This window comes from Rousettus aegyptiacus, unplaced genomic scaffold, assembly GCF_014176215.1.
Source record: "Rousettus aegyptiacus isolate mRouAeg1 unplaced genomic scaffold, mRouAeg1.p scaffold_m13_p_1, whole genome shotgun sequence".
Lineage (NCBI taxonomy): Eukaryota > Metazoa > Chordata > Mammalia > Chiroptera > Pteropodidae > Rousettus > Rousettus aegyptiacus.
The window spans coordinates 100,446,675-100,472,067 of record NW_023416284.1 but is presented as its reverse complement, the minus strand read 5'-3'; the positions used below and the strand labels follow the sequence as shown (position 1 = coordinate 100,472,067).

Genomic DNA, 25,393 nt, shown 5'->3' with positions numbered 1-25,393 from the left:
CCCAGTACCTGAGGGACACCTGCTAACTCTGTGCAGGAGCACTTCCTTTTTCATTCTGATCATGCACTTGCTCCTTGCTCCTAATCCCTAATCTAGACTGAGCCCCGTCTTTAAAAAAATTTTAATGAAGGACAACTAAATGTTAAAGATGCACGAGATATCGTTCTAAAATAACAAGACAGACTGGACAAACCCATGAGAATTTGGAAACTCAAATCTGGGATGAGGTCCTTGAAATAACACTTTTTTAGGAGACTACAAACCTTTCCCGTGACACTGTTGCTGCTCAAATCATTTTAGGATTCCTCTTTGGAAGGGCCTCACCTCTGTGGCTGGCTGAGCCCTCAATCTCACCTGACTAATCTCTGATCTCTTAGTCCCCACCACATAGGCTCCCAGATTTTGCACATCGGATATTCCGTAACTCTGCTGGGTGAGTCCTCCAACGCAGACAGACTCCAGACCTGGGCCATACTGTCACCAAATCTAGGAGCCCCACGAGGACAAGGCCGCTTTTTGTGCATCATCATATACCCAGGCCTGAGCCAACAGCTTGTACACAGTAGGTACTCAATAAACATGTGCTGTATGATTAGGTCAAAGAAATGGCTGTTCCATAATGTTCACCCACTGATCCCAAAAACTCTAATTAGGACCACAGTCTCTCCCACCCCTGCTTATAGGCTAACCACCAATTTTAATCAGACTGTTTCCTAAACAAAACCATAGACTGACCCCTGAAACAGACAACTTGGACTATGAGCTCCCCATGGACAGCCATCAAGCCTGGTTCTTCTTTGTCTCCTTGGTATGGTGCACACAGTAGGTGTACAACAAATGTATGCTGAATGAATGGATGCTTGACTAGTAGGGTTCACTCCTCCAGTGCATGCAGCTCAAATGTCATCCTGTCAGAATCCCCCGGCCCACCTCAACAAAACACCCTTCCTTCACTTCATTCCTCTCCCTGCTTTGTCTTCTTAGCACCTACCCTTACTTGACACAGCCTCTATAACTTGTTCATTTGTTTATTGTCGGCCTCGGGCCACTAGGATGTAAGCAGACGAGACACGGGATTTTTTTCTTCTCTGTTTACTGCTATTTCCCTTGCTCCTGCTCCAGTGCATAGACATAGTAGGTACTCAGTAGATATTTATTATAAATGACTTGTCAGTACAAATCGACAGCTGATTCCAACTGGACAGTAATATTAAAATGTCACCTAGTTCTGAGCATACTGTCTTTAATTCTGACCCAGACTGTCCCCTAATGCTGATCATAGCTTGAACTCCAGATAGGACCCCAAGTCGTTCTCTCATACTGACCAATTGTGATCTAATTTTGACTGCTGTTCTGTAAATTGTATGAGGGCAGGGCCTGTTTCTCATTTATTTATGGCTGGAGTATAGAAAGTGACTAATAAATGTTGAATGAATAAATATCCATCCACTAATACTGATCACAAGCCAGTCATTTTCCTATAACAGGAGTCTGGAATCTGATCCTCACCAGATACTCACTCTCAATGTTGTCCCGATCCAGAACAATGCCTGACCTCTGATCCAGGCCAACTTACAGTAGATTTAGACCTCAGAAAATCCTGATTCTGACCAGAGGCCAAGCCCTGATCCAGAACACCAATGTCCCTTATCAAGACCATTGGCCAACTCTTACTTTTGACACAAAATGACCTCAGACCACTCTCCGATCAGACCCTGCACTGACTCCTAAAGCTGACCTCCACACTGTAAACTCCCTGAGAGTTCGATGGTCTTTAATTCACCTTTATAGTTCCAAGATCCACCACAGTAACTTACACCTAATAGCATTTGAGAAAGTCTGCCGAGTGGACAGATGAATGTATGCTAGGATCCCTCATCCCAGCTGCCTGGCACTCTGGAGATGTATATTCCCCTCTGCACTAAGACAGACTTCCAGAGTTGGAAAGAACCTCAGAATACACAGGCCAGGTTCTCCTGAGCGCCTTAATGATCCATTGAAAGCCATGGAGCTTCTCCGTGACAGTCTGCACACAAATTCCGAATGTCACATATGATTTCAAAGAAGCTACTCACCATAGACCCTGGGGCAACAACCTTTGACCCAGTTCAAGCTGGAGAAGAGGGAGCGGGGTATGTGGTACGAACTGGACTCACTTTTTAGGAATCTCTTCTCAAGTATTTCTTTTGTGTTCTTAGAGAGGCCTGTCACCCAGCCCAAACACTAGACCATCCTGGACTCAGAATTCTTTCTTCTAACCTTCACTTCCACTGCGGCCCAGACCTCCAAGTGAGAGGTGTGTGAAGAAGACCTTGGGAGTTGAAAGGCAAAGAAGGGTCCGCAGGGCCTGGGGTTGGGGATAGGAGTGGCCTACTCACTCAAAATGCTTCTTGATCTTTTCTGACTCTGCATATTTGGAGATTCCATTGATGAAGAGTGTTCGCTTCACCTGGAGAGAGAGGCAGGTGAGAGGGGAAGGAGGATGCAGGGAAGGGGTGGGGAAGGGGTGAGTAGAGACAAGCAGATGAAATAGAAGGAGGCCTTAGGGATAAGCTGGGTCCCAGAGAACTTCTAATAGGAATCAGGCAATGAGCCTCATGAAAGACCCATCTGGCCCCTTGCTCCCTGAGGGGGTCTGAGGTGGGGGGAGGAGAGTAGCGTACTAGTCTCTGATCCTCAGGCAACGAGGACCCAGGACGGTGGCTGCATGGAGTGGGTCTTCAATACCAGTTTACAAAATAAATGCAGAAGGGGAAGGAATTTCACTATCCATCAACCACTATTTGCTGAGTGCCAGGCACAGCCCAGGGTGCTTTCCTCGTACTACCTCACTTTACCTTCTCACCAAACATGGGAGAGGTACTGCTGTTATCTCATTTGACAGACAAAGAAACCGAGGCTTGGGGAGGTAATTAACTCCTCAGCTGCTGAGTCAGGATTCAAATCCAGCGGGACTAACCCTGAGGCCAACACCCTTTACAGCTGAGGCAAGAGAGGCCTGGAGAAAAGGGAAGAGGCTGGGGATAGGGCAGACCGGGGCTCTGCTCCACTCACCAGGTCGTCCTCCTTGTAGCGCATCTTGGAGGTGTGTCTACGCATGCTGTAGACGGTGAGCAGCAGGTACAGGAAGGCGAAGGAGGTGTGCAGCCATAGCAGGTTGTTCCTGGGCAGAGCAGAGGATATGGACGCTACCAGGGCAAGGAAAACACTCGACACCCTCACACTCAATCTCTTAGTGTTAACTAAACCTTGATCCAGGGCCTCTACTGCCACCAGTCTTCCGGCTCTGACACCCTACAGGGCAGGCCCCACACTCCATGTCCTCTTGACCAACCCTCAGGCCATAGTCTGGTACCAGGCCATATAGCAGGTGAGTGGCTGGTGAGCAAGCAAAGCTTCATTTATATTTGCAGTCACTCCCCAGCGCTATCACGGCCTCAGCTCCACCTCAGGTCATTAGATTCTTATTTCACCGGTCCCTGGTGCCAAAAAGGTTGGGGATTTCTGCTCTAGACCCTAACCCTGTTCTATTTTAACTGAAATGTCTCAAAATCATTTTTTCATGTCCTACTTGCTGGCTATGCTACCCTTCACCTGCCCCGAGTCAGTCTGGCCTGCTCCATGCTGCACCCTTCTCTTATCTGATCATTCCTGGTGATCTACACAGCAGGGATCTACCTCCTTTGTCTCCAAACCAAGCCCTCATGACCACACGGCCATCTCTGCAGCCTCAGCCACCTGTGCCCCTTTCCTCTACTCCTCATTGGGGCCTGGACTCTAGCACAGACCCTGGCCTCATTGACCAGGTTCCCAAACTCACCCTGATTTCAAGTTGGCGATGGTGGTTCTCCCGAAGCTGTAGGCATTGTTTTCTGGGGGGTGGGAAAAGGGAGAAGACAGTGGTGGGGTCAGGGCCCGTCCCTTCCTGCCCCCTTGTCCACCCCACCCATCCCGGCCCTCACTGACCCAGCAGGTCCCCTGAGAAGTTGACAGGCAGCACAATGCCTACAGAGAGGACACCCACGACAACCAGCAGCCCGATGATGTGCCGCTGGAAGGACAGGTAGTGCACCGCGTCGCCCCCACACTTGTCCCGGATCTCATCATCTCTGTGGTGTGGCAGGAGAGAGGAATTAAGTGAGGACCAGGGTGACAGAGGGGCCATGACTTGCCTGCCCTTGCCCACCCCCACCCACATCCACCCTAGCCCTTGCCAATCTGGCAGCAGTGTGGGGGTCTCTCAATCCCCTATTTTCCCCTATTTTCTGGGAAGAGAGGGGGAAGAGAGAGAAAGAGAAAAGGGGAAGGAGAAAAATAAGGATGCAGGGAGAAAGGGAGAAAAGGGGAAGAATAGAGAGAGAAGGAGAGGAATAACAGGAACAGGAAGGAAGTTAGGAAGGAGGGAGGGAGGAATAAGAGAAGGAAGACTGCAGAGAGAGAAGATAAATGTAGAGAGAGAACAGAAAGGAGAAGAGGAAGGTGGGAAAAGGGAGGATAAGGCAAGAGGAGGAGGAATGGTCACGGGTAGAGTTAAAAGCAGGAGACTGGATGGGGAACAATGGCACCTTATGGGTGCTGCTGTAGCACAGTACATGATACACTTGGGGGGAGGATTCTGGGGGGCCAGTGGCAGTGGTGGTGCTGACCTGTCCGGCTTCCTGCCTCTCTCAGTGCTCACTGCCTGCCTGCCGCACTGTGGCCCGATCTCCTGCCTTCTGCCTGCTGCTGGCTGGCTGCTCCTAGCCTGCCTGCTGCCCCCACCTGCTGGCTGCATGGAGGCTCTGAGGTGGGGGCTCCAGCCCCTGCTCTCACGGGGTGGCAGGGGCAGGGAGAGTTGTGAGAAGAGTGGGCCCTCCAGGCAGGGGGACACACGGGAGACTGTCGGGGGAGTAAAGCAAGGCCAGCTCAGAGGACAGCAGAGGCCAGAGCCCCAGGACCGGGGCTCCCGGAGCAGGGAGGAGAGTTTTGGGCTGGTTAGGAGCGCTAGGGCCTTCAAAGCTGCTGGCCTCAGATTTTGTGGGGGAGATGACAGGTTCTGAAGTTTCTCTGTTTCTTCCTTTCTTTAGGACCTGAAGACCGTTCACTTACTTTATCCTGAAGATGGCTGTCAGCCAGGAGCAGAAACCCTGGGGGAACAGAGAGCTATCAGCTGGAGCCTCCAGCTTACCACCCCGAACCTCCCTTCCCCCTCAAGTCCCACCCGCCCAATTCTCATAATCACCCCGGGTTTGGCTCACCGTGGTGCAGCTTCCACAATCCCCTAAAAATACTAACTCACCCCAGAGAGGGGGAAAGGGAAGGTGCCAGCCCTCGGAGAAGAAAAGCACCAAGGCCAAAGTGGGTTATCTGTGCCCAGAGCTACAGATCTCCACAAATACCCAACAGGGCAGTATTAGAACCGGAGGTCCTGCAGTTGTGTGTCCTGGGATGGAGATGGGTGGGATTCGGGGTTCTAGGAAGAGTGGTGGGGACCGCCAGACCTGTAGCTAATAAGAAGAGTCTGCAACATGGCTGCCAAAAGCAGAGGGGCGGGCCGTACTGCCTGAGTTCCTCTCACGTATCTTCTAGTATACCCCAGAGAGACCAAACCCCCAGGTCGCTATGAGCTGCCATCTCTGACCCACAAGCCTCCAGGCCTGTCTTCAGACAGAGACCCCACTCAGAGTGGGGTGGGGATATACTGGGGAGCTAGGCAGGGAGAACCCTCCCCGACCTCCCTACCAGGAGAAGGTTTAGGCTTAACACAAGCTGGGGGGAGAGAGGTGCCTTCCAGCCAAGATGTAGGACAATACTACCTGTTGTCAATATCACTTGAGTCTGAGGACCACCTGGACACCTCTGGGTGCTAGGAGCAGTAACTTTGCTTAGCCACTTACCAGTATAAATCCAACTCGGGAAGCCGATGGGCTTCTTCTGCTACAGCTGCTACAGGAGCTACCACCCTTGGGAGCCCGAGCCTAAGCTGGACTGACTAGGGGCATCCTAGGGCTTGAGGATTAGAGTTCTGACCAGGAATCTCACCCTGGCAGAATGACAGGGGGCCAAGCAGGTAACACCAGAGTGTTGGTTCTGATGGGAAAGGAGTCTGGGGACTGCTGTGAATCACCAGAAACAAGCCTTGTCCATAGGAAACACTGTCGCTCAGTTCTAATTCACAAGCAGGTCAACCTGCTCTACCTGCCCAGCCAGGGGCTGCCACTCTTGCAACCTCTGAACAACACAATGGATTCTGTATGTTTTGCTAGGTGGTGTGGAAGGCTCGTTATTACTGCTAAGACCATGTCTAAGGAAAAAGGGGTCCTTAGAATTAATTAACAGAGGCAGGCACAGAACTATACTGTGGAACAAAGTTTGAAATCATGGACGTTAGGCTAGTGCTGGTTTGGAGGCTGACATGAAGGACAGAGCCAGGGGTTCTGGGTGTGGGTGGTCACCCTGGTCACCCTGTGGTTCTTAGACAAGCACCTTCCTTGCTGAGGAGGCCATACTCCATGGCTACCTGACTCCATCTCCCTGGAAGTTAGAGGCTGCTGAGTTCACCTGCTCTAGATGAGGGGGGTGGGTGGGTGGCTAAGAAGTCTGGGAAGGGCACTCACATTGTCTCTTTGGTCAAAGTCAACGGAGCTGGAGACAGATGTGAGACGCTCATACCGGTCATGACTGTCTCCATGCATAGCTGAGGCCACACTGGGGGTGGGGAGATGAGAGATGAGAGAGCCTGGTGAGTCAGAGTCCCTGGGGAGTGGGGGTGAAGTGGACCGGCTCTCCCTCTACAGCTCCAGAGGTAGATAAGGCACAGAAAGCGCAGAGGCTGAAGCCGAGAGGAATGACTGCCCTCTCCCTGCCTTCCTTAAATCCGCCTCTTGCCTTCAGGGGAATCTGGGGGCACAGACCCAGATGCTGGCTGAGGGAGAAGGTTGTCTTCATCATCGCCCCCTGGAGGTTGAAGTAAAAACGTGAACGGGCCCTGCAGATCCAGAGCCAACCAGCAGGGCGGACAGGGGCAACCCAGCCAATATCATGCACAGGGCAATAGGGAGGTGAAAAAAAAGATGGACTAGAAGAGCCCCAGAGGGTGGGGGTAAGGAGGGTTGGGAGGTGTCTCCCAGGTGGGCTCCTACCAGCCCTTTTCCCTGACCCCAGCAGCTGCCGCAGCTCCGACACCAGTCCTATAGACAGAGACCATGATGTGACACAAAGGGCCAGACTTGGGGCTCTTTGGGCAGCCCCCCTCCCAGGCCTCCTGAAGAAGTAAGCAGGGAACCCTGGAATATGAAGAACTAGCCATTAGGGAACAGGAGGCCACTGGTGACACCCAACCTTGTCTCTGTGACCAACAGGGTGAGTGTACTGTGAGTTTCAGGGAGGACGGCCCCTCTACTCCAGCCAACCAGGGCCATGAAGGCCAGGTGCACGGGGAGAGACTTTTCCCAGGCAGAGAGCCAGAGGGAGAGATGGAGGGGGTAGGTCAGGCAGAGACAAGTTGGGGAGCCCCCTGCTCTGCAAAGCACACCGCCTGCGTTAATCCGAAACATGAGCCTGCAGAGGAGAAAACTGCAAAGAGAAACCAGCAACTTGGCAGGAAGAGAAGAGAAGCATGAGAGATGAAGAAAGGGGAAAGCTGGTTCAGTGGGGATGAGGGGGCTGGTGCCCCACATACTATTCCTGTTCCACTCGGTCCCTCTCCTGCCGCCGAAGCCTGGGGACAGAGAACAGATAAAGTTAGCAGGGGTGGGGGAGGGTCCCTGGAGACTGGTAAGGGACAAAGGCCCAACTGCGGGCCCTCATACCCTCCATTCCTGCTCTGGGACTGGCCCCTCTTTGTCCCCCAAACAGAAGGGGATGAGAGAGGGCTGGTTCTTTCCTATCCCTGAGGAGTGTGGAACAAGGTGTGTGCGTGTGTGTGTGAGCACGTGCGCATGTGTATAGGGATGGGGAAGAGTCCCAAAGCTTTACCTGTCTGCATCTGTCACCAAAGCCAGCCGCCCATAGTCCCAGGCCACCTTCCGGAGGATGGAGAACAGGAACAGCAATGCCTGAGGGAACAGGGAGTGGTTGGCAGGTGGAGAAACCACCTACCCACATGGCCAGCCAGGAGGGCAGGGGCAAAGGGGCCTGGATCTTGTCTTAGAAGGGGAAGGCCTCAGGGACATGGTGAGTCTGCTGGTTAGAAGCCACACCTTGGGCACCATAGAAGGGGAAGGCCCTTGCTTGGGTGAATGGTCAGAGGCTAGGCTTGGGTTGGGTGATGGGGATCCCGTCAGCAGTTAAGCCTGTGGAGTCAGGGTCAGGTGAGAATGGTTAGAGCTGCAGGTGTTGGCCGGCTACATACAGGGTGTGTGTGCCAAGGGTGGGGGTGGCACGTGGGCACTCACAAGGAAGCACATGAAGTCGAGAGCCAGCACGGTGGGGACGCCCCCAAAGGGCAGGCCCTGAAGGACAGTGCTGCGGATGCGAGCACTGTAGCAGTAGTCCTTGGGGTTGCTGTTGTTGAGGGCCGTGGTGCCCAGTGTGGCCAGCAGGAAGGGCAGCATGGCTGCTAGTGCCGCATGGTCCTCCTGGGTAGAGGGCAGATCAGTCAGCTAGGCTCAGCCCCTATACCCCTTACGGCTCCAGCAGGGTGGGTGTGGGGAAGGGGCAGTGAGGGCAGATCACTGGGTTGCTTGGGTGGGTGAAAGTTCTGGCCTTCAGAGATAAGAGCCTAGGCAGGGGAGGGTTGAGTCACATGGGGTTACCTTCGCTGGCTCTTGGGCTGTGACCTCACCCTGGGTCTGGGGAACTTGGCCCAGATCTGGACTGGGGAGACTGGTTGTGCTAATTTGGAAGTTGTCTGTGAGTCTCTGACATCTATCTCCCACCACCTCCATACATAAGCAAACTCTCCAAAATGCTGTCTCTGTCTCTGTCTCTCCCTGTCTAAGGTAAGGGGCAGAGCTGAGCCTGAGAGAAGATGGGGAGGGAGGGGTCCTAGACCTGAGGGTCTAAGGCTAAGAGGAGAGGTTTCTAGGTCAAGGGAGGATGGGTCAGGGGCCAGCTACCTCGCACTCTGATTTTCTCTTTCCATACCTATTAGAAAAATGGCATGTTCCCATTTGCTTAGTTTTCAACTCTCTTAATCACCTTCCCAATACACCTGGCTTCAAGATAAGACTTCAGAGGTGCCTCTCTGTTTCCAGAGTAGGGGTCCGAGAATAGGGTCAGAGTGGGAAGCTAGTTAAAAAGGGCTTCTGGACTTGCATAATTTGCCTAACCCATCACTCCTGCTTACTTTCATTCATTTTCCCCTACCAAGGCAGCAGCTACATCTCTCTCCAATTACCTCTGCACAGCAGTCACCTGAGTGGTGTGAGGACTACAACTCCCAGAGTGTCCTGCCCCTGCCTCCAGAGCAGGGCAGGATGGGAACGCCGTGCCTCCAGCGAGCATTTCCATTGGCAAAAGAAAGGAGAGTGGGCGGGGGCCTCTAGCCCGCCCAAGCCCCCTGAGCCAGGGTACCGGCTTCCAGCTACCGCCAGGCTGTCCAGCCCTCGATGGTCCAGCGATCCAGGTGGATGCGGTGGGGAGGAGGAGGGAGCGGGCAGACAGCCCTTTTGCCTGGGTTCTGGAAGTGCCTGGGGACGGGGCTAAGCACGGCTCTGGGAAGGCTCCCAGGGCGGAGAAGTGTGGCCGTGGCATCATCGCCCCACCCCCATCCTGATGGAGGGCCCCTGGGAGCCCCTTCTGCTGACAACACTGAAGCGCTGCCTTTGGCGGGGGGTCCCCAGGGAAGAAAGGAAACCAGACAAAGAGAACAACAAACCCAGAATTGGTGACTGCAACTCTGGAAGCCAGTGTCCTCCAGCCCCTTGGGGTGACTCAGAGGGTTTCTCTCCTGCCCACCAATCCCTGGTCCTCCCGCCCCCTCCCTAACATTTCAACTGCAGGGCAAGAGGCGCCAGCTCTCAGGTCGAGGGGGTTGTTTATGTTTCACTTGGTCCCAGGTAGTCTCTGAAAAGCCTGTGCTAGGAAGACTAAAGGAGTTACTGCCCTGTGTGTTATGCTTCCCTTTTCTTTTCCAGCTGGAGTTGCCTTAAAAAACAAACAAACAAACAAAAAAACCAAACCCACCAATTCGGTAATGGTAGCAGTGCCCACTGTTTCAAGAATCATACATACATGATTTCATTTAATCCTCAACGATCCTGAATTGGACATCATTGTCATTTTAAGATGAGGGCAAAGGGGTTCAGAGAGGTTAAGCAACTTTCTCAGCCACACTGCTAATAAAATAGACCCGAGATTCAAACCTAGGACAACTTTTTTCTAAGCTAGAACACTTTTCAGGGCACCACGATGCTTTTCTGATGTGCCTAGAACAGGACTCCTAAGATCATGGAAGCTTCATATATGCTCATTAAATGTTTTCTGGCTAGAGAACACCAGAGCACTGTAGGCATGCATGTTTTTAGGTATGTAAATACATGTTGATGTGTGTATTTGCATGTGTGTATGTGGCGGGGAAGCTAGGTGACTGCATAGCAGTCCATAGATATGAAGTGAGTTGTCATATCTAAATGGGGATGCATATGTGGGTTTATCTGAGAGCCTGGGTATGTAAACATAAGGTACTCAGAACCCTGGGGCACCGGAGGACATTAAAGGTAGCTATAGGTATCTTGAACCTGTGGTAGTTGGAAGGCCTCTACATTAGTCTCCCCTCCCCCCACCTTAACTCCCAACTCCAATGCACTCCAGAAATCAAGAAAGCCCATTCCCACTCCTTGCCTGTTTCTCTCTCCAATTCCAAGGTTCCACCAACCCACAGTGTAATGGATACAAACCCCGGGAGCACCATTCCCCTTCTCATCCTCTCTATTTGAAAGTTAGGTGAGACATTCTCGGGGCTTTGACATTAAGGGGATCCAGTAGAGTGAGTGAGGGTCCAGATAGATGCTTAGTAACTGAAATCATCATGTCCCTCTGCTATCTCCCTTTTTATAGTCATAAAGCACTCTCCTCTCCACAACTGCATTGATCTTTCCACCTACACCATCAGTAAAGCTAGGCAGCCTTGATCAGATCATTATCCCCATTTTCAGCGACCCAGGGAGAAGAAGCAACTCGAAAGAGGTCACAGGTCAGGTAAAGGGTGGAGCCAAGGCTGGTGGCTCTGCTTGTTGACCGGGTTACTCCAAGCTCTTAATTGTGGGGGCAGGGTTGCTGGGCTGAGTTTCATGAAGGGCAGCTGCTCTCAAAGCCCTCACTGAGCAGCTGTGAGGAAAGAGAATAAGGGATTTTTTTTGGCGGGGAGGGGCGGGGAGTAAGAGGAGGGGGCACTTCCTCCACTCCACTGGGATTGCCTGAGCCAGGTATATCTCGAAATTTCTCTAGTCTGACACTGAGGCTTTTAGCTAGAAGTATGTAGAGACAGTGATGGAAGGTTTTATTTCTAGCTAACTGAAGGTGTCATTTTACCATTAAGAAATGTGTGCATGGTATGAGTAGGGAGTTATAAATTACAAGTTTTTTCTTACAGAGTTACTTGGGAAGATTTAATTTAGGTCTTGGGATCACAGGGAGGCAGTGTGGTCTGATGGGAGGAGATGAAAATGGAGGCTAGCTCTGTTACTATGTAACCCAGGACTCAGTCGTCCAATCTATAACAGATGTTAATATCCTAGCTCTACCTCTACCAACTTCAGAAGGACAGGCAAAAATGTATCCACAGATGAGGATAATTGTAGTAGGAAAAGAAAGCACTTATCAATATTTAACTTATTCTGTGCCAGGGGCTATTCTAAGCACTTGACAAATATTAACTCATTTATTCCCCATCACAACCCTAGGAAGACACTGAGATACTGAGAGGGCACATAACTTACACAATGTCACACAGCCAGTCTGTGGTAGATCTGGATATGGACCCAGGCAGCCTGGTTAGAGCCTATGCTCTTAACCCCTGTACTTTGCTGCCTGGGCCAAAAGAGGAGCCACTTCCACCAGGGAGCTGGGGGCTGCCAGCTACCACTCTTGAGAAATGCCACACCCTATTGTTTGTCTTCCCTCTTGCAAACTTGTAGCTCCCAGGTCTTGGGTTTGTGACTTTAGGTTCTAAGGCAGGCAACAGAGTCTGGTGGTTAAGAGCACAGGCTCTAGAATGAGATAGATCTGGCTTCTGACCTGGGCAAATTACTTCACTATCCTGGGCTAATAATTCAATCGTGTAGTTGTTTTGAGGATTAAACAAGATGACGTATGTAAAACTCTTAATACAGTTAAAGGCAAATAATGGGTTCTAAAAAATTAGCTACTGTTATTAATAAAGTGTGGAATAAAAAGGGTTGGTTTAATGGAGAAAAACTGGTAAAAATCAAAATAAAACAGAATTTGATATGATGGAGCTCCTCAGTTAGGATGGGCTTCTTTAGACCTAAGGGCTTATACCGCATTTGGGACTCTGCCACTGAGAGGCAGAGAATGTTCCTAAACCCTTCAAACATACCTGATCCCTCTGTAGCAGGCTGGGAGGTGGGGGTATGGGAGGGTGATGCTATACCAGGATGGGTCAGAAGTTCAGAGAAGAGCACCTGTTATTGATCAACTACAAGGCAGGGTGCCAGGCTCTACCTGTATTTAGTTTGATCCCCATGATAAATCTTGAAAGGAAGTTAATAGTAAACACACTTTTTAATTGAAACAGGTTCAGAGAGGTTAGGTAACTTGTCAAGGTCACACAGCTAAAGAATTGCAGAGCTGAAATTTGAACCGAGGTCTTCAAGATTGTTATAATTGGAGGGAACTTGTAGGATGTCCAAAAGGGGGTTCTTAGCTACCCACCACCTGCCTCTGCCTTGCCACATCCCCATCCATCCACCCATGGGCCAAGACTGAGTTGGGTGAGCCAACAGCAGGCCTCAGCATGTGCCACTTGGGGCATGCTAGGGCTTGGACCCTCTGGTGCTCTGGAAGACCATCATGCTGCTAGCACAGGCCCTGAAACCCTGGCAGACACTCCTACTCCCTTCCTCACATTTGTCTGGGAGGCAGGTTGTGGACCCCTCCTCAGAAGGGGTTGGACACAACCTCATCCTTCCTAGGCTTCTGTAGAAGCTAGAGAGTGGTATCGGGTGGGGAACCCCGGGGGAAGTGGAGTGCCGAGCTGCCAGACCTCCGCCCAGGGGATCCAGGCAGGTGGCAGCACAGAGCCCCAAGGGCAGCTGGCCCCTCTGACCTCTCCTTTCCACTTCTCAAACGCCCTTCTCTCCTGGGGAACAAGGCGCCAAAGCTTTAGGACTGTCCTCTCTAGGTGATGAAGAAGGCCAGGAGGGACAAAGCGCGCCTCCTCCCCCCAAAAGAGCCTTTGCCCCACTGCCGATTCACCGCTGAATCCTTTCCCCACCGCACCCTCCAACGCAGGCCCGGGCGGCTCATGAATGAACTGCACTGTATGGGGCGCAAGGAGAGGACACGCTCCCGGAGCCAGCCGCCTCCCCAGCCCGCCGACCAGTCCCCAGACCCGCTGGGGGCAGCGGCCGGCCTCGTGCCAGCACCCACGAAACCTGCCCTTGCCCGAGCTCGAACCCCTGCCCTGGGCCAGCTTCGGGAGCAGGAAAAAATATAAAAGAGACCGAAGCCATCGGACTTGGCGACCCTGAAATCCAAAACTCAGGGGCGGGGGCGGCAGGTTACCCACAGCGACAACCGGCTGATGGGGTGCAGCTGGAACCCCGGAGGGGCGCAGAGGGGACGCGCACCTGGACCAGACAGGTGGGAGAAGTGGCTCTAGGGGGTCGGGGGCAGGGATCCCACCCCTCGGGATGTCCAGAGGGGTGGGGACAGAGGGCGGTGCACATTTGGACCCCCGCAGGGGTCAGAGGACTCACATTTGGCTCAGGATGGTTCGGGGTTGGGAGCAGCGCGCGGCACCACTGGGTCCCGCGGGCCCGGGCACCTCTGGGTCCCGCAGGAGGTTGAAGGGAGAGGACGCGCAGCTGAGTACGGGGTTTTTCTTTGGGTGGTGGTGGGTTCCTCAAAGAAAAGAGAGGAGGCTGGGGAAGGGTCGCGTACTCACCCCCAGGCGCAGACTCAGCTCCAGCTCGGAGCCCCGGGTTGGGGCGGGGCGGGGCTGGGGGAGGGGGAAGGGGAATCGCTGGGCCGCTCGAGCTCCGGGCTCCTGCGGCGGCCGCGGCAGTGTCGGGGGAGGGGGAGCCGGAGGAGGGAGGGGGAAGAGGGGGCGGGGCCGCGCAGATCCCACCCCCACGCCAGAACACGCACGGCGCGCGCGCACTCTCAGATCACCGCCCGTCCTGGGGAGTCCAGCGCGCAGGCGCAAGTGGGGAGGCCGCGTGGGGTGTGGGGGAAGGCGGTGCTTGGCCTGGGAGGCCCGCGGCGGGATATTCCGGGGCGGCGAGAGCGGTATGAAGTGGGGGTGGGGGCGGGAGCATCCGACTCCCTTTTCTTCCCTGCTGTAGGGGAGGCACACTCCCTGGGGTGGGTGAGAAGAGGCCGGAGTGAGCAGATAGTGGAGCCTTGGGTGCACAAGGGCAGTGGGAAGGGTCCCTACGGGGAGGGGAGACTCCTGACCCGGACCTCCTCCCTTTCACTTCCCAAGAGCGACGGGGGCTACTGGGGTCTCTGTGCCCCAGCGCCCGCCCGCGGCCAGCGCTCACGTACCTTTCCAGTGATGTGGAGTCGGCCTGGGGAATGGCGAGCTGCGGTCAGGCTTTCGCTAGGTGGCCTCGGCCGGTCGCTCTGGCGTGGCTCCTCGAGTTTGCCCGCTTCTCTTGGCCTCCCTCTCCTTCCCAGGTCCGGAGATGACTTTGTGACTTGTTTGTCAGGTGCTTCTGTGGTGAGGCGAGTGAGTCCACTACCGATGAGTGGTTTCCCCAGCTCCAGGGGGTTTCCTGGTTTCTCATTTCACCAGAGGCTGCATCTGCTAGGGATTAAAGCTGGAAAGATGGAGACAGGGTGAGAGGGAGGGAGGGAGACTCTGTGTGTGTGTGTGTGTGTGTGTGTGTGTGTGTGTGTACGCGCATGTGTCTATTACCCACACAAAGATGGTGACCTGAACTCCCATTCAAACTGAGTCCCATTGGTTAGTTGGAAATAATTTGAATGGATCACAGCCGTCATTTAAAAAAGCAGTAGAAGACATCACAGTGCATTGTCTTTAATAAGGGTTAAGTATTGTTTCTTGACGCTTTCTTCAGGTATATAAACCCGCGCGAATGTGTTAAGAGATGTGAAACAATGTATTTCTTTCAGTGTGTCTCAGAAAAGTTCGAAACATTGGGCTCCTCTATCCTCCTGTTGCTCTCTTGCCTTCTACAACCTGAATTCTCACTCAGAATTGTCCAGCAGGATTCATTAGCACACCAGGAACAGAGTGGGTCTCTTTCTTCAGCGAGGATACTGTCTAAGAAGACAGTTTACTTTTCACTCATTGGAAATACCTGCAGTTGAAGATTTTGTTGTGGTAGAAAGTAGGTTGGCTTACTTAGGTAAGACAGAAAGGAAGATCTGGTGAAACTGTCTTTGATGGACTGCCTGGTGGCAGGCGTCTTTGTAGGTTTGGATTCTGAGAATTGTTTTGGGTAGGAACGAGCAGTTAGATGAAAAGGGATTTGTTCTAGTTTTTTTTTTCTTGGATAAAATTGTCCATTTTACCCTAAGAATTTCTTTGATGTATATTTCCTATGGATCTTTTTACATAGTGAGTTGATTATATGGTTGTAAAGCTGATGTGATCCATTGCTAAATAGCACTTGTAATGAATATCTGGAAAGTGGAAATGGAGGCCATAGTTATCTGGTTTTTGGAGAGTCTCTGAGGATCATTGAAGGCATTTCTTATATATCATTATTTTTAATAGTATAGTTATAAACCTGAGCATGTGAATTCCTGATCCATTTCTGCCTGTGCCTGATTAGGATCACCACATGTTAACAGAAGGAAGAGGAAACATTCCAGAAAGCCTGAAATGAGAGTAGAATTTAGTGTACCGGGGAATCCATGAAATAACAGTGGCCCTTGAATATGAATGTTAAAAACCTTCCCTGGAGTTCATATTTCAGGGGGTACTCTGTTGGGCAATGAACATCATTATTTAGACTCAGCATCTAGAATCTTAGATGATGCAGGAGTCCTTAAAGCCTATCTGGTCCCACTCTTGGAAGATTATGACACCTGGACCCACATATGATAGATTTTTGCATTGTTTAGTTTTTATGACTGTTGGAGCTTGAGAGGGTCTCAAAAACCAGGTTACGATTTAGCCTTCCTTTTTAAAGGCCGATAGTTTGTTCTGTGTTGTAGCTTGTCCTTGTATGATTTTATACATGTACTAACAATGACAACCAGCATGTAAGAGAGGGGTGGATTCAGATACTAGAAATGTTACTCTGGGTCAGGTAATGTTCTCTCTTATTAAGAAGGATACTAGATTGCTTATTATTCACTAGTGAAACAACTCTAAATGGGAAAGTCTGCCTATCAAAACTTCAAAAAATTATCTATTCCTTTAGAAAAGAGAGGAAGCACTTTCCATGTCTTTTAAGCTGAAAAGCACTTTTAGGATTGATTGATCTTAAAGAGACACCTGTAGTTCTGCCCTAAGAATCAGGGAGTTGAGGCTGTTGTCCCTGTTCAGGATTTGGGAAACAAACTGCTTAACCTGCAGATCTGGCCCCTACTGGTTAATTCAGAAAGGGATTTCCCACTTTAAAACAATCACTTACATGAGTGAAGCTAAAGCACATTCACTTCCATGCCTCTTTGTTCCTAATTACCCCTGCTTGGCAGAGAGTCACTGAGGCCTGGAGAAGTTGATTCCAAGGTCACAGACTTAGCAGAAGGTGAGGGGAGGATGGGATGGAGGTACGCTTTCCATCCGCAGCATTTCTGTTTGAGTCCAGGGCTCTTACTTTCCCCTACTGCCCCTCTGCCCACCTTACAGCTCCATAAGCCTGGCTTCTTGCCCACCAGAGGTGATAATAGGATGGAAATATGTACACAAGGTAGAACTTTGTACAATTTTCACTCTCTGATTTTCACCATACCGATTGTTAGAAACTTATTCCTGGACTATAGGTGTTTGCACACTTGTGAAGTGGGGATGATGGAGGAGCAAAGCCAGAATAGATAAAACTTACACATTGAAAAATCAACGTGTAATTGAATAATTGAGAATTGTCAGATATATTTAAGAACCACTGCTTTAAATACTTTTTAAGAAGGTAGGGCATGAGGTGAACAAATAAATATAGGACAAAAACCGTGGAAACATTTTTCTTTTGTGAATCAAGTTAAGAAATGGGGTCCTCAGTGGCAGCTGTGGCAGAAACGGCCCATTGAGCTACTGAGGAATACTTTGCTTGTTGATAGTGACACTGCGAAGACTCACCTTGAATCAGATCGACTTCAGCTTTTGTTTTCAATAGTGCCGGATGTAGTGCAGGTATTTATTGAAAATAAATTTTAATTCCTGAGTTTTTAAAGATTATGCGACAGGCTTGATAGAGAAGAAAATGTACTTGCCCTGTGTGGGGCTGTGTTTTTTTTTTTCTATGAAGTTTATTAGTGGTTAAAGTAGCATCTTAGCTGTACAGGTATGATGCAGCATGTACTAAACTTGGACAAGTCATTAAGTTGCTTATTATTTCAGACTTCATTTCTACTCTGCAAAATGGTACTTTATTGCGCCCCCAGAACCATTCAGAATCCTTAGCTGATTGAACCCCCTGCAAACTGTTGCTCTTTTTTTTTTTTTTTGTCTTTGTGTTTTCATTGGGTGCTCAGTAATGAAATCATCCAAGAAAGTGATCTGGGTGAAAGTACTTTGAAAATTTGTAACATGTTATACTTGTGTGATTTTAAGAAGAAGAAAATATCCTAGGAGAGGATCTTTGGACAACAAAACAGTAATGAGTTTTTAAGCAGCAATAAGGTACTTAATTTGTCCAGAAAGATTGGGGTGAAAGCTGCAGGAGATGGTAGGGGTTATGTCTGCAGGACAGTACAGGGTCCTGGGATTTCCTTTTCTCGATTCCTTGACACTGCTTTTTCCTGTTTTAAGAAGGACATTTACATCCTCATACTTGGCAGTTTGTCCTTTTTGTGTCTAGGCATTGCATTTGATTTCTCTTAGTGTTTCTTTTCCCCGCTGTTAATAACAGAACCTCCTTGAAGCACTCTTTCTTGACCATGGAACTTAATTGTTTTCTCTTCTGTAGAGCCCGTTTCCTCTTGAAAGGCCTTTGAAATGTATGTAACATGGTAGCACCTAACAGATGGAAATTTTCATGTGGAAACAATGTATGATTTTACATAAGTCTATAATACTAAATATATTTCTGTTAACCTCAAAGCTTAAGCAATGGTATTTTCCAGGTTTCCACAAAGCATCAGAGGTGTAGGCTCTTTCCGTTTGTTTGTTTGTTTCAGCTCAGACTCTGTATATTAAAATTAGCTTAAAATGAGCTCTGAGTTCTCAAGTCACTGGGAACCTGGGAGAAGGGCACAAGAGTGACCAAAACCGCCCCCCCCCCCCGCCCTGCCCAACATGGAGCCTCTCTGGAGCTGCAGGATGAATTGCAATTGCAGATTAATTTGATTCATTTAACATATACTCATTGAGTTGCATTTGTGTGCCAGACACTGTTCTGGGTTCCGAGCATGCAACCAGGCAGGCACGGCCCCTGCCCTCACTGAGTGTCCTTCCAATAAGACCTATAAGGTGATGTCCAGTGAAAAACTCACCTTTGTGCCCCCGAAATATACAATTCTCCCTGGCCTCCACAACTGAAGGGAGATCTTTAAAGTTAAATCAGGATGGAGAATGAACATGGATCTTAGATTATATTAAGTAGTTTATCCTTTTCTTCCTTCCTCCCTTCCCCCACTCCTTCCCTCCCCCCTTCTCTCCCCTCCCTCCCTCCCTTTCTTACTGTCTCCTCTACTCTTCCTTTTCTCCCTCTGTGGAGAGGTTGTGATTCATACTGTAAACCTGAAGGGTAATACTCAGTGCTGACCAGGAAGTGGCATGAAAAGCCATCTCTGGCATTGGAGTCTTCCGAACACCTGCCCTCCTCTGAGTGAGAGTGTTGTAGAGGAGGAAATATCATTGGGATTACTTTCTATGCGAACACAAAACTCTGTATTGAAACAAAGCATTATACATAGACTACATCTGAAATGAATCAGGGGCTGTGTCTACAGGATGGATTAATGCTAGGAAGTAACATCAAGGCCAATCAAAATTGCTTTGAAGTAAATTACTGCCTCTATTACTCTTCTCTGATTCAAACCAGTTATTTAGTGGTGAGATGAGGTGTTTTTCCACAGTGGGCAGTGTAGACACCAGGCTTGGAAGACGATTCCAGGGGTCTGTATACGTAGCATGGGCTAATCCTCCCACAACCGGCACCGTGGTTCTCCTAAAGCATGTTTGTGTGTGATATCCTGGTTCCTGAGAGATAAGAGCTGAACAGTATGTTTGGAGCCATGAGTAGGGGCTATCTTTCCATTGGCTACCTCATTTATTTTATCCAACAAATGTTTATTGCAGTCCTCAGTGAGGACCTGCTGGGGTCTTTTGCTGGGGTGGGGGTGGAGGGAATCACAGATTTTTTTTTTTTTTTTTTTTTTTTTAGGGAAAGAGAACATCCAATAAGTGAATATATTTGGTTCTTTTGTGCTTTCAAATTCATAGGAAGGCTTACTATTTGTACATTTGAGTTAAGTCCTTTGCATCTGGAGGTCACCATTAGATCCATCAAGCTGTTAGTGAAAAGTGAAAAGTCTTTGAAATGGGCCCTTTCTTGTGAAAATGAAGTGCTCCCTGGAGATGGGAATGTGTTAAGTCTTGAGGGCAGTACAGGTAATCCTCATGATCTGAGTCTGTGTGATTCCTTAGTTTCTATAGTGAGTTCAAATGCCCGATTATCAAGATTTCTGTGGTTTCTGAGTTTGGGATAGTGAGTAGCAAGAACTAGAATGTTAAGGGATATCAGCCTTATCTTAAAAAAAGCATTTAACTTTATTCAGTTTTTGAGTTTGGATAGTGAAAGTTGGAGCAATGAGAGTCCCTTTGGCACAGGTCGCCAGGATGTCCTCAGTGTGCAGGAGGGGTAGCAACTGATGGTGCAGTTTTACACAAGGCTTCATGGAGGAGATAAATTTGGAGTTGGGTCAGATTTAGCTGCGTAGAGTTGGGTGTAGGTTGGGAGGGTACAGCTTGTGAGCAAGTGCCGAGAAGGAGGCCTGGGTTTGGGTTTGTGTGTAGACTGCCCTGCAGAGTTTAGGGAGGTGCTTTGAATGGCGGGGTTTGTTATACCCAAGTCAGGAAAGTTCTGAGAAGCCCCCAGGCACTTCTGCAGTTCTTGGACTAAAATAAGTGTTATTGAGTAAGCAGTGCTGAATGGAGAGACAGGGTGTCACCATTCTCAGAGAGGAAATGTGGAGTGGTGTTGTGGAGGAGCCGAGGAGCCTCTTCTCTCCCAGGGAGCGAGAGCAAGGGCCCGCCAGCATCAGATGGGAAAGCTTGGCTGAGATTGAAGGTAACTGCAGCCTGGACCAGAAGGACTGCTTTTCAGAGCTATATGTTTTTCTTAAAGCCAATTTTCAGTTATTGTTCATAGTTTGGAGCTCTTCTTGCCACCTACACTACAAATTGTCTTCAAAACTTAAATTGGGTTAAAGTGAATAATTTTCACCTCGTCTTTGTGTACACTTCAGTTGATTCAGAAACATTGAGTTGGGTGTGTGATGTGATGTCAGTATCTTGATGGAAAAAGGACGACTTAACAATTGGAGAAATATTAATATTTAAAGTTACCATGTTAACTCTTAACTAAGAGCATGGGTTCAAGAAGCTTGAGTACTAGGGTTCAAACTGCAGCTTTGTCACTCCTGTGTGACCTTGGGCAAATTATCTAACCTCTCTGGGCCTCATTTCTGCCTGTTTGAAGTAAGGCTAGTAATAGTGCCTATTTCATATGGTTTTTTTTTTTTTTTTTGAGACTTTAATGAGATGATAACTAAGCACTTAGTCTAGCGCCTGTTACATTATAGCTACTTAATATATTTTCATAAAAGAAACAAAAAAAGACCAGATGACCCTTAAAGCTACTTCCTTAACCCTGTGTGAAGTGACTTCTGTATGGCAGAGTGAGAATGTAGGGTGTTGTGAAAGTACCTTGAATGGAACTGGGTCTACTTCTGGTTCTGGTTCTGTCTTCGGCTAGTTGTGAGCCTTTACATGAGTCACATTATCTCTTTGTATCTCAGTTTCCTAATCTGTGAAATAAGTCGTGATGTGACTAGATGATGACACAGATGCTGCTGCTGATGCTGCTGCTGCTGAAGATAGCTAATAGGTATTGAGTGCTAGGTACTTCTCTGCTTTGAATGGCTTATCTCATGATCACCTTGTGAGTAGGTGTTACAGATGGGAAACTCCATGTTATAGATGGGGAACCAAAGTTCATAGTTTCTTGCCTAGGGTGACCTAGCTATAAAGGTGAAGCTGGCATCATCTAATAGTGTTCAATTCTGTGTGACAGACGTTAGTTCTATAAGTTAACTGCCTTTTTTTTTTTTTTTTCGCATTTAATTTTCTGATCATAATTACATTTTGGCCAGTGCTCCTTGGATCGCCTTAAGGAAAACATTGGGAGAGTAAGCTTGCGATTTCAGGCTAAATTGTCGTTAATAAACATTTCTTAAGGGTCTGGATATTCCTGTGGAAGTAAATAGTGGGTGTTCCCCCACCCTAATTAAATAAAACCTTATCAGAGGAGCTTTGAACTTGCGCAAGGCAGTGCTATGTGTAAACACTACATTGGTAGAGGCCTTTCTCAGTAGAGCTCTTGAATGAGGCCCTCTACAGCCAAATATTTGGATGAAAGAACAAGCATATTTTGCAGCTGGAAATACTAGGTGGCTGTAGGTTTTTCTTCAGTGTGCTCCTAACTCATGCCCAGGTGTTGCAAGAAACCGTGCTGGGGAGCCACAGGTTGAGGTTCCGAAAGCTTGAGTCACCAGTGTTGGGTTTGCGATTGCTCTTTTACCTCTGGCTTACTTTCCCAAACCTAGCTTTTAGCTATACTATGGGGTAGGTAGTTTTTCTGTGTTAGAATATTATTTGGGAGGTTGACTCAAACAGAGACCTTGGTCAGTGACTTGGCAGGGGCACCTTTTAGCTCTTCGTTGCTAGCCTGGCGCTGTCCAGGTAGTCTGGCTTTTACCTTTGAGGGAGAAGTAATGAGATGACAGACAGCTTGGGCAGTTGCTCAGCTTATCTGCTTTCTTTCAGGGAGTAAAAGTTCTGGTTTCAGGAGGCCATGAGTGTCAACAAGGGCAATAGTTTGTGAGTTTTCCTCTGTGGGGGACTTGGAAGGTGGTTGCTGGCTAGGGATGTACTTGAGGATTCATGCTTTCCCTGCCTATGGAAGTGATGTCGTGATGAAGGGACCCTCTGCACCGTTGCATTCCTTATGATGACAGCCACTGTGGGCCATTCCAGCTCTTTGACCTCAGTTAGAATATGAATCAGCAAAATTGTAGCTGGAGTTCCAGCGACTCATCTGCGTATCTTTTAGCCACTAAGATTTATATTTAGTGACTAATGGTCTTGTGCTAGAAGTGCCATCTCCCACACAAGCCCTCAACAGTCTATTACCAAAAAAAACACACACACACACACACACAAAAAACCACACACACAAAAAACCTGACTCTGAGTAAAGATACTGACTTAGAACTAAATCCTTTCCTCCCTCTTTTTTCCTGTAGGATTTGCCCTCTGGGGATCCCATGGCTCTCTTTACTGGCCTCAGGGGCCTTTTCACTCATGTAAGCAGAGCACTCAGTCAGCGCTGTTTCAGGTAACTTTTCCCATTAAGTTCTTAAAGCTGTGTCTTTGAGTAAGCCTCTCTTCAGGGCTGACATTATGGTGACTAGAGTGGGCATGGAAACTCAGGGAGGTGGACTTGGAGTCAAGTATGCTCAAGGAATCAGACTGAGCTGGGGTTTGGTCAGGTGAGTGAAGGGCATAAGTAAGGATGCGACAGTGCTGTTGGAAGCGGGATGGAGAATGGCATATGGTAGAAGATGAAACTTTTCACTCCTTGCCAGACTTGTAGTGAACCTACATCTCTCAACCCTATCATTCTCCCACTGCATTAAAACTCTCTCTTTTAAAAATGGAATCATTTTAGAAAATTACATGCTTATTACCAAAAACTCAAGCATGATAGAGATGTGACAACCTCCCCTCCTTTTAGATGCTAAGCCAGGGGAGAGCATGGGTTGCATTTCTGTTGGCAAACATGCCTTTTGACCCCATTCATGCACTCATTTCGCAAGCGTTTACTAAGCACTGTGCCTAGGATTGGTCATAGAGAAATGAATAAGAATTGCTTCCTGCCCTGAAAGAGTTCTCACAGTTGGCTATGGGAACAAACTTGGAAACAAATAACTCTAAGAAAATGTGACAAGTATAATAATAGAGGTTTGTATGGTGCCCTGGAAGGCCCGAGCCAGAGCTGCTAACAGAGGATGAGTAGGAATGGAGAGTGAAGGTGGCCTTCCCCGAAGGGAAGAGGGGAGCAGGCCCTGTCTAGGCCTCCAGCGGGGCTGAGAGGCATGGCGTGCTTGGAGAGCTCCAAGGGTTCCTGGCCACTGGGGCACAGAGTGGGTGTGTGAGCAGTAGAAGATGATGCGCCTCAGAAGGCGTAAGTTTGGGCCAGGTTGTTGACAGGGTAGACAGCGGGGAACCATTGAACAATTCTAAGCGGGGGAGTAGCCTCAGTTTTGTATTCTAAAAAGAGCTCTTGGTTGGCAGAGTGAGGTGCACTGGGAACCAGTTAGGATACTAATGTGACAGTCTTGGTGTAAGTGAATGAGCTGCCGAATTCAGGAGGTGTTGATGGGATGGAGGGAGAGGACAGAGGTGCTTAGGTGGTATTTAATAGGACTTGGCAACAGTGGACATTGATGGAGAGAAAGGTATGTGGCTTGGGAGCTGTAGTTTTTGGAGAAGCCATTATCTCAATAAGAAATGCAGCCACAAGAGGAAGATAGTAAAGGGAGGCAGTGAGGTTAGTGTGGGACCTCCTGAGTTTGAAGTATCTGTAGGACATGTGAGTTTAAAGTGGAAATACAGGACTAGAATACAGAAGAGAGATGGGGCTGTAGATGGAATTTACTAGTTGGAATCGATGGGACTAGATAAAATTGCCTAGAGCAGGTATGTGGAATCAGAGGAGAGGACCTGGGATTACCCTGGAAAGCAGCAGAATTGAAGGTGGTAACATTAGGAAAATAGAAGTTCCACTGTTTTCAAATTGCTTAATAATAGCATATCTGCCTTTAACAGGTGCCCTTTTAAAAATTTCCTTTCTGTGGGGAAAAACACATTAAAACAAAAGATTATTACCTTGACTTATTTCTAGTTTCTGCTGTATTGTGTCAAGGGACTCCCTTTGCTAACCTACTCATTCATATCTTCTGGCTCCCAGCAACGCAAAGGTGAGGAAATTTGGCAGTCTGTATTCTGGGGGAGCAGGTTTTACAGGCTAGGCAGTGGGTGAAGCCTGGCTCATAAAATATTCCCTTAATTCTCAGAGTCCTTTTGGAAACCAAAGGCTTAACGTTAAGGCTACCATGAAGTTTGTTGTAACAGAAAATCAGGTTGCCTTTAAAACCCATCCAAATCAAGATCTTGACCTGGCAGCAGAAGCTTTTGGCTGTAAGGAAATTATCTTGGGTACAGAGAAGTCCTCACAAACCCCTGACTCTCTGTCAGGGCCCTGGGTTGTGCTGTGTTTAGAGTGTTGTTGCTAATGTGTGCTCTGTCTCAAGCCTTGCCGTCTCAGAGGCCTCTGCACCCTGACCAGGAACGATACATACACACTCAAACTTTTTTCTCTCCTACCAGCACTGCCGGGAGCCTCAGTGCAATTCAGAAGATGACACGGGTGCGTGTGGTGGACAACAGTGCCCTGGGGAACACCCCGTACCATCGCCCTCCTCGTTGCATTCATGTCTATAACAAGAATGGGGTGGGCAAGGTGGGCGACCGGATACTGTTGGCCATCAAGGGACAGAAGAAAAAGGCACTCATTGTGGGGCATCGCATGCCCGGTCCCCGGATGACCCCCAGGTTTGACTCCAACAACGTGGTCCTCATTGAGGACAATGGGAACCCTGTGGGGACCCGAATTAAGACACCCATCCCCTCCAGCCTACGCCAGAGGGAAGGCGAGTTTTCCAAGGTGCTGGCCATTGCTCAGAACTTTGTGTGAACAGAGCCCAGCTGCCGGAGTAGTTCTGAGAACTGTGCCTTTGCCAAGGGGGAGTTTGGGGAACAGTGTCCTGTGACAAATAAACATGTTCATGTATGTTTTCTTCTTGA

At 49.1% G+C, this 25,393-nt stretch overlaps 2 protein-coding genes across 9 annotated transcripts in view; one reads left to right on the top strand and one right to left on the bottom strand.

Moving 5' to 3' along the window:
- The window catches only part of TMEM63B (transmembrane protein 63B), a 23,796-nt gene extending 9,035 nt beyond the window's left edge, over positions 1-14,761 (bottom strand). For 2 of the 6 annotated variants that reach the window (XM_016128648.2, XM_036218441.1), the window contains exons 1-10: positions 14,051-14,183; positions 8,376-8,558; positions 7,957-8,036; positions 7,661-7,699; positions 6,597-6,687; positions 5,089-5,126; positions 3,967-4,109; positions 3,821-3,872; positions 3,055-3,163; positions 2,379-2,449 (exon numbers count right to left, since the gene is read on the bottom strand). In XM_016128648.2, the coding sequence (XP_015984134.1) occupies positions 2,379-2,449; positions 3,055-3,163; positions 3,821-3,872; positions 3,967-4,109; positions 5,089-5,126; positions 6,597-6,687; positions 7,661-7,699; positions 7,957-8,036; positions 8,376-8,534 (782 nt within the window). In that variant the 5' untranslated portion in view covers positions 8,535-8,558; positions 14,051-14,183. The other 4 variants (XM_036218439.1, XM_016128649.2, XM_016128651.2 and 1 more) reach the window with 4 other exon arrangements.
- On the top strand, positions 13,515-25,393 carry MRPL14 (mitochondrial ribosomal protein L14). Of its 3 annotated transcripts, none has more exons than XM_016128654.2 (3): positions 13,515-13,746; positions 22,771-22,862; positions 24,917-25,393. In XM_016128654.2, exons 2-3 carry the CDS (start codon positions 22,792-22,794, stop codon positions 25,281-25,283), a joined length of 438 nt encoding a protein of 145 aa, XP_015984140.2. In that variant the 5' UTR covers positions 13,515-13,746; positions 22,771-22,791; the 3' UTR covers positions 25,284-25,393. The 3 variants fall into 3 exon arrangements, with proteins under 3 accessions (XP_015984140.2, XP_015984138.2, XP_036074335.1); XM_016128652.2 differs by lacking the exon at positions 13,515-13,746 and adding an exon at positions 14,285-14,394; XM_036218442.1 differs by lacking the exon at positions 13,515-13,746 and adding an exon at positions 14,746-14,946.

Coding starts and splice junctions, on each gene's coding strand:
- MRPL14 (XM_016128654.2), top strand. CDS start 22,792: ATGGCTCTCTTTACTGGCCTCAGGGGCCTTTTCACTCATGTAAGCAGA. Junction 22,863..24,916: donor CTCAGTCAGCGCTGTTTCAG/GTAACTTTTCCC, acceptor CTCTCCTACCAG/CACTGCCGGGAGCCTCAGTG.